At 43.8% G+C, this 18,670-nt stretch overlaps 2 protein-coding genes across 2 annotated transcripts; both read left to right on the top strand.

The window, feature by feature from the left end:
* Positions 1–326: 326 nt before the first annotated feature.
* fgd6 (FYVE, RhoGEF and PH domain containing 6) lies at positions 327–15,973 on the top strand. Its single transcript, XM_079184094.1, has 21 exons — positions 327–548; positions 2,082–4,161; positions 6,192–6,303; positions 7,192–7,259; positions 7,344–7,374; positions 9,730–9,881; positions 10,179–10,335; positions 10,536–10,623; positions 11,170–11,220; positions 11,308–11,366; positions 11,451–11,522; positions 11,887–11,955; positions 12,085–12,168; positions 12,345–12,424; positions 12,542–12,644; positions 12,733–12,876; positions 12,963–13,065; positions 13,483–13,577; positions 13,678–13,806; positions 13,901–14,049; positions 14,281–15,973. The coding sequence occupies exons 1-21, from the start codon at positions 539–541 to the stop codon at positions 14,321–14,323; spliced, it is 3,879 nt and encodes a 1,292-aa protein (XP_079040220.1). The 5' UTR covers positions 327–538; the 3' UTR covers positions 14,324–15,973.
* Positions 15,974–16,970: 997 nt separating this feature from the next.
* ndufa12 (NADH:ubiquinone oxidoreductase subunit A12) lies at positions 16,971–18,046 on the top strand. Its single transcript, XM_079184027.1, has 4 exons — positions 16,971–17,106; positions 17,217–17,302; positions 17,458–17,545; positions 17,809–18,046. Exons 1-4 carry the CDS (start codon positions 17,018–17,020, stop codon positions 17,987–17,989), a joined length of 444 nt encoding a protein of 147 aa, XP_079040153.1. The 5' UTR covers positions 16,971–17,017; the 3' UTR covers positions 17,990–18,046.
* The last annotated feature ends 624 nt before the right edge of the window (positions 18,047–18,670 follow it).

The following is an 18,670-nucleotide window of genomic DNA, read 5'->3' on the forward strand; positions in this document are numbered from 1 at the left end:
GAGCAACCGTTAGGAAAAATCGGGTGTAAAGTTATCAAGAATCAACCAGTGTAAAACCGAAAGTTTCTTTCAAAATAAATAACTACAATTTATTTTAAAAAATGTATTGTAAATTTGAATCACTGAATCAATCTGAATTACATTTATATTTACTTAAAATATACAACTGAATTTATCGTTGTGCTCAACTCTGTGCTTTACAAAAAATTACAACAACTGCACCAGATCTTCTTCGACAAGGATTTTATTTTGAAATGCATAAACGGAAGTGGATTGTTTTGCTACGGGCTACTTGATACTGTTGGGAAAAGCACCGTGGCTGAAAACTTTTTTGGGAAAAATGGGAAAAGTAACACGCGTAAAGACTTTATCCGAGCATCCGCTGGCAAGATAAGGAGCGACAGCGATGGATTTGCACGTTTTCTCCCCAGAGCGGGTTTCAAACTGACAATGGTGTCGAAGGAGGAAAAAACGCAGATTTTCTCGCAATTCCATTGAAAGTAAATTTACTCATGGAGAAAGGAGACAGTCGGGAGTCATGAGCACAGGTTTGTTTCCTTGTTTAACTTAAAGTCAGCTGTGCAAAATCTAAATAATTAAAGTCTATTTGTAGTAAAAAACTGTGCAATGTGAACGTTATAACGGACGATACGCGTCACCCCTCTTTTTACGCAGCCACGCGTAATTACGCGTAGTTTCTTTCTTAATAACACCTTTCAAAAAGATATAAAAGAAGGAGACATGCTCGATTGCAATTTTGAGTGCTTTCTAAAAAACCTCCATCATAACCCACAATGTAAAATGTCCCTTTCACGTTTGATATTAAAGCTACTGTCCCAGCTGGAGGGGGTTAAATCCTTTGTCTTAAAACATCTGTCCTGCTGTTGATGCAACAAGACTCGATAATACGCTGCAGTGTTAACTTCTGATATAAAACAGGTAACGTTTACCTGGATGAAGAGGTGTATCCTTAGAGAAATGGGATATGTGCAAACGAGTTATTATTGTTTGTGTTTCCGCGTCCGGATATCTGGCGTTACTTTTTACAGCGAGGCCAGGCTCCGCTCTGAAATGTTCTAGTTGGTTGTTACTTCGGTTTTTAAGTGTCATTATATATCCGAAGATATAGTTAATTAACTTGCATTGCATCGTTAGCATGCACTGGCAAATTCGGCCGATAAATAAAGATAATTTGATATTTGAGTCCCGTTTTAGATTTGATTATCCTTGCTCGTCTCCGCCATCCGTGGTGAAGTTTAAAATCATTTTCTTAAAGTTTGTATTTTTCAAATAAAAGGTGTATGCCGAATTGAAAGTGATCAGTGATTGGTAAACATGTTAATTACTGTCCAATAACGTGGGTGTTTAAGCCCAATGACTTTATACAGTTTGAGCAGAGTTTGGAGCTCTATCTGAGGCAGAGCAGCATGTCTGGGAGTCACAGCGGTTTCTGGTCGTTGGCCTTTTCGGAAACATCCGCTCGATGACTCCACTTCTCGTGTTGTCGGCCAGCCAAACGTTTCAGCCAGTAGAGCGGAAAATATCGCCTACAATGTCAATTCACAGCTTGTTATTAATTGTAGAGCCTGTTTTTTGCAATATAAACTTTATTTAACCAAATGAATCAGTCATTTTCTGTCTGATATGTGTATCATCTACTTTAAGAATGTATTTACAGTAAATATGTTACTAGTTTTAATACATACAATACAACATACTTATGTTTAGCTACAATCTGACGGCAATACATTGTGCATCTGAATGAAATAATCCAGATTTACTTTGTGTTTGCTGCTCGTTCATCAGATTATTACTTTACAAAACGGTTGAGCAGATGTGATAAACGTTTCATTACTTATATAAATCCTCATTTCACACATTAGTCCAACCCTTCGTCCTTCTGAACCTTCTGGGGACCTTTTGACCCGAGCTTTGAGCTTGCAGCTGTCTTTACTAGAGGAGGTGTGGATGGAGCGTGCTTTCATGTGATGTGACGGTGTTGCGTGATTCATTTAAAAGGAAGTGTGAGTAAATCGTTGTTTGACTTCTCTGTAAATCTCCTCCCTCTTCTTTACATGCAGGTGTGAAGAAGCCTCCATTAGCTCCCAAACCTAAACTCCCTGCCACCACCAAACCCTCTCCCCCACCCATCGCCCCCAAACCAGGTCTTCTCTCCCAGTCTACGGTCATCTCCCAACCCTCCCCTGCGACTCTCAAGAGGACTAAACCGGCTGTTGCCCCCAAACCGTGCATTCCCAAATCCACGGCCTCGTCTCCCCCCGTTTCACCCCCGCCACCCAAACCCAGTGAACCCTTCATCCTAACTCAGGAACGACAGGAAGCTTTGGGCGATAGCCTCTTACTTCTTAACTCCAAAAATGGGATTTTATCAGAGACAAACAAGCGTAACTCGGATTACATAATTCCCACCTGCTCCTGTGGGCTCCAGGATTGTTCCCAGTGCCAGCGTCTGGAAAACGGAAATACAACTGAGATTGGGAGCGATTTGCACAAGGAACCGTTGCAGAATGGGATTTCTACAGAAGGATTCACAGGGACGAGGCCACACGAGAGAGCAGAAAACCAAGAGGACGGAGTTGCTGTAGAGAAGGGGGAAGGTGGAGGGATTAGCAAGAAGCCCAGGGACAAACCTCAAAGACAGAGACACCTGGATCGGGGATTGGTCAACAAAGAGGCACAGAGGACCGAGGAGCAGAACGCTCCAGAGACTGTCAAACATCAGGAACGTGCTGTCGCTGAGCCTGATGTTTCAAAAGCGAATGGACAGACTGAGGCCCAAAACACAGATTTCACAGACTCTACCTGTGATGTTGCAGGCAGCATCATTGTCTCCCCAAGTGTCCCTCATGAATCTTCTGCAGAGTCCTTTCAGGTAGAATGCAGTGGGCCGATCAGCGAAGCATCTCCTACCAGGTTACACCCTGATCTGCAGGTCCCCGCTGCCCCCAGCAAACCTCTCCCAGTCCCTCATCCACGCAAACCTAAAAAGCCAGCCCTGGTGAGGCAGGATGGCGTGGAGGGCAGTGCCCAGGATCAGGTGGCGGAGGACCAGAGACAGGAGCTTGAGATGGGAGAGGATGAGGGGAAACTGAGTCTAGCTGGTCCATCTCTCGGTTCGGACGGCGAGGAGCTCAAACGGGACACGTGTGACGACCTTTTGCCCCAAAAAGACTCGGGTTTGGGAGATGATGAGACCAGCGCACCGGTCCCCCCTCCTCGGCAGACCTCCCTCTCCCCTCGCCTTCAAAGACCAGCCCGCATGCCCCCCTCTCTGAACAAAAACACATCCCACTCCTTAGTCATGCTCTCGCACGCTGACTCGAACAGCCACAAAAAAGGGGGAGCGGAGCACCGCGTGGACGAGGATGAAGAGGACGGGTACGGCGACTTTGAGCGCTACCCGATAACTCACAGCCTCCCCAAACAGATCAAACTCGGCTGTCATCCTCCTCTGGCGAACGCGAGGAAGGCCTTCTCTGCCGAGGATCAGCGGTCACCGAGGGCGCCACCGAGGAAACCTCAGAGACACAGCCTGCCGACGCCCCCTCCGCCCTCCATCTGCCCTCCTGCACCTCCACATGCGAACACCCCGATGAGGGAGCTGCCCCCGCCCCCTCAGGAGAAAACAGCCTGGCGGTTCACGCGGCCCTGCGTGACCTTCTTCAGCCGGCAGATGCCCACCAGGAGCAGCGTGCCGCCAAAGAGCCGAGCTCCGGCGTTGGGGGGCAAGCAGAGGGCGCAGTCCTTCTCTGCAGCCGACCTGGCCACCCGGGCCGACTCCCAAAAGAGGAGCCTCTCTTTCAGGAAGCTGCTGGAGCTCCGGCTGTCTGTCAAGATGCTGCCAAAGCTGCTGGCCAAAGGAGGGCAGACCCTGGACTGTACCAGCGTGGACTCAAGCCCCGGGCGGAAAAGCCTGGAGCGGCCCAGTAGCTGCATAGTGGAGGCTGATGTTCGTGGAGAATACGTAGAGGAATCGGTGGAGTATGAGAACGTTCCCCTGTACGAGGAGATCCCAGAGTACATGAACCTGCCGTTTCACAGTGCGAGGCCGGGCTGGTCACATGACCCCGACGGAGCAGATTCAGACATCTATGAAGTGCAGGATCCCTATCACAGGTGCCACGAGCATGAATACGAGAGGTACAGTATTTTGCATATTTAGCTGTTTTTAAAGGGTGCAACTAATGAGTATTATTTAAAAGTGATTAATCTATCTATTACAGTAGAGAGATCAGCAGAGAGATCAGGGACCACCTATCAGGAAGAGATAGGTGGTTGATTCATGCCTGGAACGTGTGTGTGTGTGTGAGAGAGAGAGAGAGAGAGAGTGTGTGTGTGTGTGTGTGTTTGTGTGTGTGAGAGAGAGAGGTTCAGAGCCGCTCTACAACACTTGCAGCCACTCTGTAATTTTGACCCGTAGCTTCAGTGTGGGAGCCGCCGTGTGCGACTAGTTGCACAGGTGACATTTGTGGTTTGTGTTTACGAGTGTGTGAAAGTTGGCCTTTGAGGCTGGGGCATTGGATTTGAATGGAGCATTGATGTGCAACAGGTCGGCCTGTTTTCCTGTGGGTTATTTTCAGTGGCCAGGGCAGGAAATGTCTGAGAATTGCAGAAACGCCACACGGCTCTCTGGAACAGGGAAAATAAACCACCGGCCTCCTCCTCGGCCTGCACGCCCTCGCACTGCGTTTAGCCTCTTCCTAACCTCATCACTCCATTCTTCTCCTCCCGTGTCTCTGAAGTGAGCTCTGTTCTCATCCCAGTAAATTAACAAATAAGATCTTTTTTTGTAGTCACGTCTCTGGCCATCTGGTGAATTTAAGTCCCATATTCACCCGACCTTTAGCTCTGTTTGTGGTCTCCACCAACAACTTCAGGAAATGTCTCTTTATCTGCTAAACGCTCCACTTTGTTCATTTGCTCGATGCTAACTGTCTCTGTTCAGCGTTTAGTGCCGGGCAGGTAGTGCACAGTGGCTTCTTTAAAACCAAAACAAAGCTGAAAGATGTTCAAATACTCTGTAGAGCTAGGTTTGAGGGATACTTCTCTACAACGAACCCCGCTCACATAACAACAATAATAATACAATCATTTCAATATAAAACAAATTAAGATGACGCTTGTTTCTTTATCCTGTGTGGTTGGCGTCAGGGTGGTTATCGGGGTGTTTCTGTGCTCGAGGGGAGGAGTGAGTGAATCTGTAGTGTTTCCCAGGCATCTGAGCCTGTTGAGTTTATGTAAGTAGCCTCGGGCTGTAAACAAGTGGCGCTCTGTGCCGGGTCCAGTGTGTTGGAATGCTCCACTATAGAGAAAGCAGAAGAGAGGAAGAGTGAGTGTGTATTACTATTTAGGTAAAAGAAACTGTCCGGAGGCACGTAAGAAAAACAAGGAAGTGGAGAGAGAGCGGGCTACTGCTGATGAGCGTGAAAGGAAATGTGAGAATGTTTGGAGTCCCACAGTCTTTCCTTTCTGGTTCTTATTCTGAGCCATCACCCTTTTTTTTTTGCCGAGCGTCTTTACAGAGAGTTGTGTCGGAAAGAGAGGCCGATGGAGGCGAAATCAAAACACATTAACTCACCCTTCTTTGAAATCTGACGGCTTAGTTGTACATGAAAAGATCCAAACATGAGTGACACACAAACACATGTTGGTGCTTGTTCGTCTTGTGGGTAGAGCGGAGCCAGCGGGGTTTATAAAGGTCTCTTTAAAGAACAACATGATGGATATAGACCCACCTAACACAAAACAATATCAACACGGACCGGGCAGTATGGCTGACATCAGTAAGACAATTAGGTCACAATATCACATGATTATCAGAGCCAAAGAACTTGAAATAACAGTTTGTTTTTGCTGTATTAAAGCCCTTCTTTTCTGTGTTTTATCTCACACGTGTTTTTATTCTAATCATTATATATTTCTACTGCACCAGACCTCTTAATGAGCTTCACACTCTCGTAATGACTCATGTGCTTCTTGTGAGTAATGATTAAGTCCAATTCATCATCAGGTCCCCCTCTTGCACAAAACTTTAATCTTTATTTATCCAGGGTGTGTTTTTTCTCAACTCCTTCTCGTCTGCAGACCTTCCCTTAATCCCGAAAACGTAATTCTGCTTCGTGGGTCATTTAATCTCTAAATTCGTTGTGTTGAATGTCTGCTGTCTGCAGTGGCTGGCTGGGGCAGGACGTCCACTCTGAGGAGGAGGAGATCCACAGTTCAGATGAAGAGGACAACAGTTCCACCTCCAGCAAGGAGCACCTGGATGTGGCAGACCGACAGGTAATCATTCAGTCATTACACAGCAGCGACTATAAAGTCATGAACGCAACAGGCAACTGAAAGTAAAACCTTCGACAACTTGTCTATTGATTAATTGATTATTTTTGTTCTAAGCCTAAAGTTACAGCTTCAAATGTGTCTGACCAACTGTCCAAAGCTGAAAGATATTTAAATGTTCTTTTGTATAAAACAGAGAGATAAGCAAAGAGTCCTCACAGATGTTCGTCACGGCTGCATTTATTCAGAAATGATAAAATGACATCATGTAGCGTCTCATGTCACAACTGAACTGTCACCGCAGCCACTGGAGATTGTGTGCACGTTTGCTGCCAAGTGTGTTCGTCACAGCTCTCCAAAGGTCTGTGTGTGTGTGTGTTTGTGTGTGTGTTGAAAGGGGGGATGGTGAACAAACACAGACGGGCTACAGGTTCAGGAATAGCTCTCTCAATGAGCTGTTTCTTTTTTTCTTTCTTCCTCCTGTGTGACGCTCTCCGTGATACTGTCGGCACCTCAGACCTCCAGGGTATCACAAACACAGGCTCCGATAGGACCAGTGGGACATTTCAGTCAAGCTGGGGGGGGGGGGGGGAGGCCAAGGCCGCAGTCCAAATTAAGTCATTGAAAGACCGCCCCATTACCATTCAACAACACACACCATCAGAAAGACACAGGGAGAGGGGGAGAAGGGTCGGCGCTCTACTTTCGGGTTGTTTTGAAGGCTGTAAACTCAACCCTGATGGTTTTGCAGAGCGACACGGGATCCCAGTGATCATGGTGATTTGCAGCGAGCCTGTGAGTTTACAGCGGTGTGTTTGTTGTGGAGGTCAGTCACCGGTGGCGTGCGTGTCTGTAGCGTTTGCTGAACTGTTTGTGTTTGTGCTCGTTCAGCAGGAGGATGAGATGAAGAGGAAGAAGGTGGTGCACATCGCCCAGGAGATTATGAGCTCCGAGAAAGTGTGAGTGCTTTTAGAAAGAACACTTAAAAACGTCTGTGTGTGTGTGTGTGTCGTCTAACGCATGTGTTTCTGCTCTTGTTTCAGATTTGTGGATGTCCTGAAGCTGCTTCACATAGTAAGTGTCTTATTTATCCAAGAGTTGCATTAAAGGAACGGGGAAGAAGAGTGCCCAACATAATAAAGCTCAGTGCATGTTTTTGTTACCCTCGCCGCCGCTGTGATTGTTTTGAATGGTGTTCAAAGCTTTTTCCCTGCGATGAACGTGAATTAATGAGGTCTTGGCCGGTGTTGTCTTTGCTCAAGGGCCCGCTCAGAGTTGAATGACGCCGTTATTTCACAGCTGAGGCTTTTTAAAGTTGCAGCGTTGGAGGGTTGTGGTTTCCCCCGTGGGCGGCAGTGGGCAGGTAAACGCACGGCCACGAGTAGTGGGGCGGCGCTTTGATCCGTCTCTGTGAGAGTGTTATTGTGCAAGAAAAAGAAGTGAGTTGTCAGTTGAGGCGTTGTTTGGTGAGTTTATTTCCCCAACTTTATTCTTATTGTTCATTTCATATTAGATAAGTTCTAGCTTGCAGCTTTAAACCAACATTTTAATAAATGTCTGTTGAGTCACTGTTGCTAAATGAGGCAACACAATGGGGATGGAGCCTGTGGCCCACTGATGCATCCTTATTTATATCCGTCATTCCCGGGAAAAATCATAAGCGGTGCAAAGTTAGGGAAGTGAGAGCCAGAATTCCCGCCTATGGCCGCCAAACAGAACGAAACGGAGATCTTGAGTATTGCAAATAAGTTAAGTATATAAATAAAGTACTTTAAAGAGACTTTAATCCTGTGTCATGAGGTTATTTGTGAGGATTCCCCGTGTATAATGTAACAAAATTACACTTTCTATTTGGAATATTATCATTATCTCTACAGTACAGTATTTCCGAAGGGACTTGTACTTCACTGAAAAGAGATGTTTTGTAGATTTAGTCGGCAGTGATGGATTATACATTTAAAAACAGACTGCAGTGTTTGCTTTGCTGAAAGATAAATTAAGCTGAATGCTGCACGTTCCTGTGTTTTGAATGACGGCTAACAGGAACCATGTGACTGGATGAGGTCAGGTTTTTTTAGGGGAAGTGAATGGACAATGTTTTACTGTACACACGGACATCTAAAGTATTCATGTATTAGAGAACATTTGAATGTCATTTGTTTAGGTTTTGTTTGTAACGTTTGACAGGGAAGCGTGTGTTTATGTACATCTCAAAGACGGACTCTGTAGTAGGTCTGAATCCCGGTTGAGAGGGGTCGAGGGTCCACCTGTTTGGCCGCCTCAGACGTGGCTTTGGAGAAACCCACAGCAGGATTAGTAGAAAACGTGGCTGGCGGGCGGGGGGGGCGAGGAGTCCAAGAAAAGAGGTCAGATCGCATTCTCCTCTCTCTGCGGACGGCCTGGCCGCACAGCAGCTGCTTCCTCAGGCCACAGAGACGACCTCCAGACACACACATACCTTAGATAATCCTGTGTGTGTGTGTGTGCAGTGCGTTGTGTTGAGTGTGTGCAGGTGGGTGCGTGGGTTGGTGACTGTGTGTGTGTGTGACATATTTAGGTAATTTATTGCCAACGTTCATGTCCGTTTTGTGAATATTTAGACGGCGGTTTGTCAGTTTAAAACATAAGCAAACGTCGCTGCCTTCAGCGTCTTCTGCCTTCAGCGTCTTCTGCCTTCAACGATTTGTGGTTTGTCAGTTCTTTGTGTCAAAGAGTCCATATGCAAGAAAAGAAGTGGTTGTTTTAAAAGCTGTGATAATACTTTACTTCGTTTTTATTTCTATTTCTATTTGTACTTCTTAGCTTGTCTTGTCTTTTACGTTGATATCAGAAAGTTCAGCTTGACATGAGCGAGACATTCTGTGAAAAGTTGGTGATTAGATAAAAAATTTCACATTATTAAATCATTTTGAATAAAGGGACAAGATAAATACTTCTCTAGAAATATATTACTTCAGGTTAAATGAATTTTACATTTGACTGATACGTGTGATATTGAGTGTGACTGTTTCAACCTTTTTCAGCTTATCAGCTGAAAGGTTAATGTTGCACTACATTCGAGCTGTGTGTGTGTGAGTGTGTGTGTGTGTGTGTGTGTGTGTGTGTGTGAGAGAGAGAAAAATGAAATATGGATTCTGCGTGGCCTCCCTTGCTTCCTTCCAGGTGGATGTGTGTGTTGGCACGCTGGACAAAGTCAAGAATGCTGAGTCAGCTGTGTGTGTGTGTGTGTGAAATACGTGCAGCTATGGGATGGAAGTGTGGAGGAGGGTTTAGTTTATGAGGTGATAACCAGGTGTTCCTGTTTAGCAATACAGTATGGTGTGTGTGCGTGTGTGCGTGCGTGCGTGCGTGCGTGCGTGCGTGCGTGCGTGTGTGTGTGTGTGTGTGATAATGATAGTGATGCAGCATCCACCCTCTGTGTCTCTGCAGGACTTTCGAGATGCTGTTGCAAAGGCCACCCGTCAGAACGGGAAGCCGGTGGTGGAGGAGCGGATCCTCAGTCAGGTCCTGTACTACCTTCCACAACTCTACCAGCTCAACAGAGACCTGCTGAGGGAGCTGGAGGAGCGGGTGGCACACTGGTAAACAAGAAGAACAACAGCTCCCATAATGCACTGGGGGATGTTGCTACTGATTCAGTGACTTATGATGCGTTAAATAGTATGAATAAATGAACACAACAGCTGGATTTCCTTTTCGTCTACTACTTGTATACTGAATGACTCGGTTCACTGACTGAAGGGAACTGTGTGTGTGTGTGTGTGTGTGTGTGTGTGTGTGTGTGTGTGTGTGTGTGTGTGTGTGTGTGTGTGTGTGTGTGTGTGTGTGTGTGTGTGTGTGTGTGTGTGTGTGTGTTGTGTGTGTGTGTCTGGTTACAGGAGCGATCACCAGCGGCTGTCGGACATCTTCGTCCAGAAGGGTCCTTACCTGAAGATGTACTCCACCTACATCCGCCAGTTTGACAACAACGTCGCTCTGTTGGACGAGCAGTGCAGGAAGAACGCAGCGTTCGCCGCCGTTGTCAGAGAGTTTGAGGTAAAGCTGGAAATACAGTTTTATCAAACGTTTTCTTATTGTTATATTTGTATGATTATGAAATACAGATTCAGGAGCCTTCACTGTAACTAACATTTAAAGATGAAGTGAAACAGCTCAGCTTCAATCCAGAAGTGCTGCCGTCAGAAGCAGCCATGAAAACGCAGTAAACTGGACGGCTCTCTGTTTGTTTTTCCCAGATGAGTCCAAGATGTGCCAGTCTGGCTCTGAAACACTACCTGCTGAAACCAGTGCAGAGGATCCCTCAGTACCAGCTGCTGCTCACAGGTACAATCACACACTCACTATTCACTGGCGGTCAAAGGGTTTCCTGAGTCAAGGCGCTTTATGGACAGCGCCTGAATGAACCTTCTCTGTTTTGGTACCGTACTGGCACCCAGTGGACAGTAACAGTAATAAACACCTGCGGAGCTTTAACACAAGGGATCAATTCTGCAGAACAGATTTCAAATATTCTAAATAATTTGAAGGCAAATTGGAAGCTGACTGCACACTGAAAAAAAGGAATTTCACATTTTATATTATCAGAGAAGGGAAAAAGGACATTTTGTGATATATGTTTTTTATCTTCTCGAGCATATTCTGCACAATGTACACATTTAAAAGAATTATTACAACACATGTATTGCATGTCCTTTATGTGCTTTTTTTAGGACATGATGTGTTTGCTCAAACATATACATATCAAAGTGATACGGTGTTATTTTAAACGTAATAAAATAACTTGTCGGATCTTGCAAATTGCCGCGGGCAGACAGCCTCTCCTTTTTCCTCTGTTGCTAGTTTCAAAACAAATGGAAACTTCTTTTTCAGATTATCTGAAGAACCTTCCAGAAGACTCGGAGGACTATAAAGACACACAAGGTGAGATGAAGAACTAAACTCCCCCTCAGTGTCCACCAGGACCATCATTTGCCAAACGCTGACGTTCTCTCTTTGCTCTCCATGCAGCGGCCCTCAGCATAGTGAAGGAAGTGGCCAACCACGCCAACGATATTATGAAACAAGGGGTGAGACCTGATAACACACACAGCTTCACGTCATGTCTACCTTAGCCTCGTGCTTCTGCTCACATCTCTGATGCTGTTTCACAGGATAACTTTCAGAAGCTGATGCAGATTCAGTACAGTCTCAACGGTCACCACGAGATCGTTCAGCCCGGCAGGGTGAGTCTCAACAGTGTTGCTGACTTCTTTCACGAACCAAAGTTCAGATTGTCATGCGGGGAGAATTGTCACACAGAAGACTTACAAAATACCAGTTTGTCATTATTCATTTGATGAATGTTTATGCAGAACACTCAGAAGTATTTACACCAAACGACAAAAGACGCTAAATTGAATATCTAACTAAATATATAACAAATTACAAAATAATACAAAATACTGCAGACTCAACAGGTTCCCACCATCACATCACGCTGCTCTGTGCTTCTGTTTCGCGCATCGATTGAGTCTCAAAAAGTCTTTGTTCAGCCACTGGACTCCACAGACTGCAGGTGTTTTCTAAATGCAGCCCGTTTATTTCCAGGTGTTTCTGAAGGAGGGCACTCTAATGAAGCTGTCCAGGAAAGTCATGCAGCCTCGCATGTTCTTTCTGGTGAGCGATAATTAAATCCAGTTTAAGTTCTGCTGTTGTTCTGCCTTAAAACATATATATATATATATGTATTTTTTTACATTTTCTGTATGTTTTTCTGAAGTTTTCTTGTGTCTGTGCTTTCCTCAGTTCAATGATGCTCTCATGTACACCACTCCGGTCCAGTCTGGCCAGTATAAACTCAACAGTGTCCTCTCTCTGGCTGGGATGAAGGTTAGAGACACACTGTGATGGTGTGGTTTACTTTTAGAGCTTCACCTCTTACTGTTTTCTTCATGTATACTGAAACACATGAGGCTGAGTTTGCACCAACGTTGCTCAAACATCTGAAATGGTGCACAATCCCTGGTGGTTATCTGTTATTTATGGGTTTCTGGTGTGTCTTCCAGGTGAGTAAACCGAGCCAGGAGGCCTATCAGAACGAGCTGAACATTGAAAGCGTTGAGCGCTCTTTCATCCTGTCTGCCAGGTCAGTCTTAACATCTGACAAGTTACATCAAATATGTCGTACAATGAGCTGTAAACATCTATACATTGAATTGATTGTTCTGTTCACTGTTGCTGAGAGTTCTGGTGTATCTTGCAGCTCGGCTACAGAGAGAGACGAGTGGCTGGAGGCCATCGCCAAGGCCATCGACGACTACACGAAGAAGAAAATAACCTTCATATCAAGTCGAAGTCAGGAGGAGGTGAACCTAAACATTGTTGTGTTTGTTCATGTTATGAATTCACCCTGAATGTGTTCATGTTAACCCCCAATCTCTCTCCACCCTGCAGGCGGAGGGTGTTGTCGACACCGGGGCCCCGTTGGGTTCAAAGGCTCCCATCTGGATCCCAGACCTGAGGGCCACCATGTGCATGATCTGCACCTGTGAGTTCACCCTCACCTGGAGGAGGCATCACTGTCGCGCCTGTGGAAGGGTCTGTACCACTAAGACTACTGCTGCTCTTACAAAACATTGGTGAATGAACCCCCTTCTCATCGCAGTTATACGTGTGTCTGACAGGTGGTGTGTCAGGCGTGCTCTGCCAATAAGTACTACCTGGAGTACTTGAAGAACCAGCCGGCACGAGTGTGTGATCACTGCTTTGCCAAACTGCAGGAGAATAGTAAGTAAACGTGGACACATGCAGCGTCCTGCTGCCACAAATACTCACCAGAGCAATGAATGTGGATTGATCCGCCGCTGAAAATAGTCCCTAAAGAAACGCAATATTTCCTCCTGTTTGAGGAACGTTAGATAAAAGCTACAGGGGCCATCTGTTTTAGGCAATTATTCAGCCTTTTTAAAGATGAATATGTATCTGTGAGCTGTTTTTTAATGATTTCAAAACAGATTTAAAGACGGAAAGATGGACTAACGCCTTGTTGGTTTTGGTCTTTAATGGGATTTGTTGACAGATTGACAATAACAAAAATACAGAATATAATCAGACTGGTCCTTTAGGATCATATAGATTATTTACTTGTGGTAAAAATATATGGTTTTGATCTATTATATTGATTTTATTCCCCCCATTTTTTAGGTGACCGCTGTGCTTCAACATCAGTTTCTCCGATCAAATCTGGAGCTTTCTCCTTCTCTAGAAAACAGAAGAAGATTCCCGCTGCGCTAAAAGAGGCAAAGAACATAAATTAACTCTATATTCGTGTCATTTATTGTGCATCATTTATGCATCGCGTTTGTGAAGTGTTTTATTTTGTTCATGCTGTTTTTCCAGGTGTCCGCCAACACTGAGAACTCCTCCATGAGCGGCTACTTAAACAGGTCGAAAGGCTACAAGAAGCAGTGGAAGAGGCTGTGGTTTGTCATTAAGAACAAAGTCCTGTACACATACGCTGCCAGCGAGGTACGCACACTGTGTGCTTTTGTTGCTCTCCTGAACTACGTGTGGCTTTTCTTTTTTCACCTTTTTGCTTGAGTAATCATGTCTCCCTTTTTAGGACGTTGCGGCGTTGGAGAGTCAGCCTTTGCTCGGTTTTTTCCTGAGGGAGGAGAAGAACGGTCCGGCCCAGAAGCTGCAGTTCAAGCTGTATCACAAAAATACGCTGTTTCACATCTTTAAAGCCGACGACATCCCCACCGCTCAGAGGTAATTGAATTAAAATGGCAGACGGTGCCTTACAGTTGGTGTCCCATAAGGTTTCAGTCTGGGCTGATTTGGCGACACACCCGTATTCATTGAGCTGTTGATATTGTTTAAAGTGAAGGGAATGGCGGACTCCGCCACTGACAATGAGAACTACCACATAGAGATCATTACTATGTATTCTGTATGCTATACAGTGGTAGCTAAGTTCCTGTTTTGTGTTTTTGTCTTTAGATGGATCGAAGCCTTCCAAGAGGCAATGATTCTTGAACAGTAATATCAGTTTTACAGCAGTGAAGTCACATGGCAGCCCCGGAGCCAGTTGATAGACAACTCCCGACCCCTGATCGATCTCAGGTCAGCGGTCACCAGCTCAGGAAGGACTCCGGATGGACTGTTTACTTCAAACAGAAACCCACTGCAAAAAAGCACCCACTGCTTATCCCTCAAAGAACTCTAAAACATATCATCAGTACCAACAACACCTACTGATGCTCAGCAGACGTCAGAGTTAAGCGTTTGTCACAGCCGTGGGTCACATGTCAAGTCCAGAAGCGTGTCTGTGGAAGTGAGACAGAACAGTTGTCGGGAATATTTAAAGTTCTCGGATATCCGAGGGAGTCTTGGAATTACTTTTAACTGCAAACGGATGAAGGAATTACTTTTTGTGTGTAACAAAATATACAAAACTGTCCGCCTTCTTTTGATCATGTTGGCATTTGCTAGTTTAAAACCTACTGTGTCATAGCTGTGTCAAAAAATACACACACATTGTAAAATATTCAAACTAGTAAGATTTTCTCACCTGAATTATAAATGCAAAGTATCACCGATGTCTGTTCAAGAGTTTAACCGTGTAACAAGGAGGGATTTTACTGTGAAAATCCGGCTTCTACAGAGAAACAGGAAGTTGATGTTCTGCTCTTTTAGTTGATCTCTCTGGTTAAGAGATTTTACTCCTGGGTTTTTCAATTTAACATACAAAACATTTAAATGATGGGTTGAAGAAACAACGTCCTGGAGAAAACTGGAAATGTCATGAATAATGTAGATATTTTTCAATCAGTTTTTAAAATGTATTTTGCCTGTTAAGCCACATTAGAAATGGTTAATGGGTAAAACTGCGTATAAGGACATGAAAGAGCAACATTGACCTTTTTTTTATATCAAAGCCAAGAGCTAATATTTATAAAATAGGAAGATTTATTGTTTTAAAAGCACAGGCTGCCGCTTATTTTGGGAGTCAGGGTTTGTTAGGAAATATGTTTCCATCAGTTATTCTTTTAAATTTAAAAGAAAACTTCTTACAGGAGAAGGGGATTTTTTTTGTAATAATGTGGAAAGTATGCACGAACTATATTTCTAAGGAAATGCTCAAAAGAAAGAAAACATTTTGGATTTTGATGCTTGTGTATGCAGACGTTGTGCCTTATATCTCCTGTTTTGAGATGAATTGCAATAATATAGGTGCTGTCTGACATTCTTCACTAAATAAGAACAATTTAAGCATCCAGTTTGCATGACTACTCACTTTCTAGCCAGGGTACTGGAGGTTTGTAGTTTTTAAAAACAGTCATTTATCAGGTCTGTTTCCTCTTGGTTAGGTTGCTGTATGTTGCACTTCCCAGTTATGGCAACTTTTACAGTGGGAGAAACCCAAATCCTGCTTTTTATAGTGAAGGAATACAACGGTTAATTCTGTCATTAGGGCTCTTCGGCTGCTGTCATACGATTTCATGTGTGCCTCTCGTTCAGATGTGTGTTAGTGAGGTATTAATCTGCTAGTCGGGAGCTACCCAGCATGCATTTCTTCATGATTGTACATTAACAGTGACCATTTGTAAACATCTTCTCTATCAGAGAGTCTTCTATAAACAATGATTCTAAACTGTCAGGCAACAGTTTTTCATGAAATAAATATAAAATATATATATATCGTGTTCATTTCCTGCTTCTTTACTTCAAAGGATGAAAAGCAGTGAACTGTGTTCAAACCACTGTCACTATAGGTAGATAGATAGATAGATAGATAGATAGATAGATAGATAGGTAGGTAGATCTTATCTCTGGAACTGTCAGTGAATCCATCTTCAACTGGACTTTGATCCAGCCAGTCAGTGTCAGAGGTTTTCCATCAGCTGCTGGAATGCATCCATGTATTGGCTGACGTCCAATCAAAGGGTCTGATCTCATTTGGGAGATTTTTCTGTACCCAATTAATTCGGAAGAAATTAAGCTACACCTCCCCGAATCCAATAGAGCTTCAGTGTCAATGCCGTTGATTTGACAGGGAAGTAAATATCTGTTTGTCTCAGTAAATATCTGTTTCTTGCAGGGGAGTTCTGGGTTTAGACCACTGAGCCAGGTAGCTTATTACATCCATCCCAATGACGGGTATTTCTTTGGTGCTTCCCTCCACGACAAGTAGATCTATCGAATATTTTCTGTGGTGGTGTATCTTTGGCGAATGTAAAAAAGACCTTGATCTCGCAGATAGTTGTCACTTTATCTCCATTAACCAACACGATTGTACATTTTGTCTGATAATCATCACTTATACACGACAGTGTAGCGCCAGAGTCCCACACTATGTCTCTACACCCCCTCTACACCCCCTAGAAAACATTCCAGTTCATATTGTGGTGCACCATAAAATAAAAATGGTATAAACATGAGATAAGAAATAGAAAAAAACAGTGTTAATATCATAGTGTTGAACATTAAAAACATATACAAGGGTGTAGATATGGAAAAGATAAACGGTTTGTTAATTTTTTTAAAGTACTTATACTTTGTTACTATATTATATATTTAATTAATTATATTATATTATACAAGCATTACTGCTACGGTTACCACATACTTGTGTATCTACATGTGGAACTAATGTCCACAACCTTGTTGGTGCTACTCGGACCTTTTATGTTTTTTACTGCACAACAGTCCGTCTCGATAACTCTTCCGTCACAAAATGGCGGAGTATGCGAACATCGTCCGAAGGGCTTTGGGACAAATAGGAGGTCATGGTGGAGTTCGGGGTTTCTTTCGTCAATTATTCCGGTCAGTTTAATTTAACGTTTTTTATTGTCTTTATTAAACCACTGTTGATGTGTTATTAGATGTGTATTGTCTTAGGACTGTCTACCTGACTGTCATTATTCCATTGGCAGGGTGAATGACGTGAAGACAGGAGCCCTGGTTGGTTCTGATAAATATGGAAATAAATACTTTGAGGACAAAAAGAACTACTTCTTCGGTGAGTCGAGTATCCACAAATGTGTTCAACCAGTCACTAGCAGGACATTTACACTAAACACAATGTCGTTGTCAGGAGTATTTAGCACAGGACGTTCAGATAACACTTGTCAGATTGGATCAATATACTCTTGTTTGTCTCCTAAATGTGTTCAGGACGTCACCGCTGGGTGATCTACACCACAGAGATGAACGGAAAGAACACCATGTGGCAGGTGGACGGCAGCATGGTTCCAGCTGAATGGTACGACCTGCAGTTTGGTATAGAATCAGTACAACAATGACCATTTGGGCTAAAACTCTAAATGATTTCTTTGGCAATAATTAGCACGTCTACTATCTACCTTAAACATGTAAAAAAAATATGCAGTTTGTAGTCTACTACTAAACATTATTTACATGTTTTCACCTCCCGCAGAAATGTAACAAAAATCCCCATAACATAAATACAAAGAAGGAATTTGTTTATTATTTAAGCCCAGCTATACCTTTGTGTTCACTCTTCAGGCATGGCTGGCTGCACTGCATGACAGAGGATCCCCCCACCACACATCCACCAGTGCCCAAGAAGTTCCTGGCTGAGGTCCACCAGTTCAACGTGAGTGGCAGCTCACAGCAGTACGTGCCCTTCCCCACCACCAGCAAGAAGATCCACGAGTGGGTTCCACCCAATGCCGGAGCTCAGTGAACTCTGACTGCATATTTGTAAATTATTATGGTCCTGAATAAAATCTCTATACAGACATTTATGATGGGAGTGGCAGTTCTTACAATAAACCTTTTTAGACAATGGCAGTGTTCCCCACAGGAGGATTTTCTTTATCCGGAAATTACTTTAATGTGAGAAAAACAATGTGGCACACAAACCTTTGTCCAGTTGTTTTACCTGTTTTACCTTCATCAGACACGCTGACTACGCCTGTGTTCAGAAATATAAGCTGCAAGTTGTTATTTCAACATTTGGTACTTTACTTAGAGCTGCAGTTGACAATCATTTCTAACATTGATTAATCCAGTGTTTCATTAATGGAGAGGAATCACGATTGTTATATCAATCCTAATGTATCAGATGTGAAGGTACAATCTTTAGATCCCTGGTTTTGTCCGATAAGCAGTCCAACACTCTGAGAAATACAATGTTCAATCACATCTTATAAACAAAATCACATTTTGACCCCTTAGCTTAGTTTGTCTAGTCGGCTGTTAAAGACACAGCAGCACTCTTCTTGATATTGTCTTCTTGTCAGTATTATACTTCAGTACTTAAATCACTGCAGGATGATGCTGCGCTGCAAAATGTGTAGAGCTGACGGGTTACACTGTGTGAAAGTGACTGGACGTACAACACACACTCAGAATGACTCGAGAG

Source organism: Pholis gunnellus (genome assembly GCF_910591455.1).
Source record: "Pholis gunnellus genome assembly, chromosome: 22".
Lineage (NCBI taxonomy): Eukaryota > Metazoa > Chordata > Actinopteri > Perciformes > Pholidae > Pholis > Pholis gunnellus.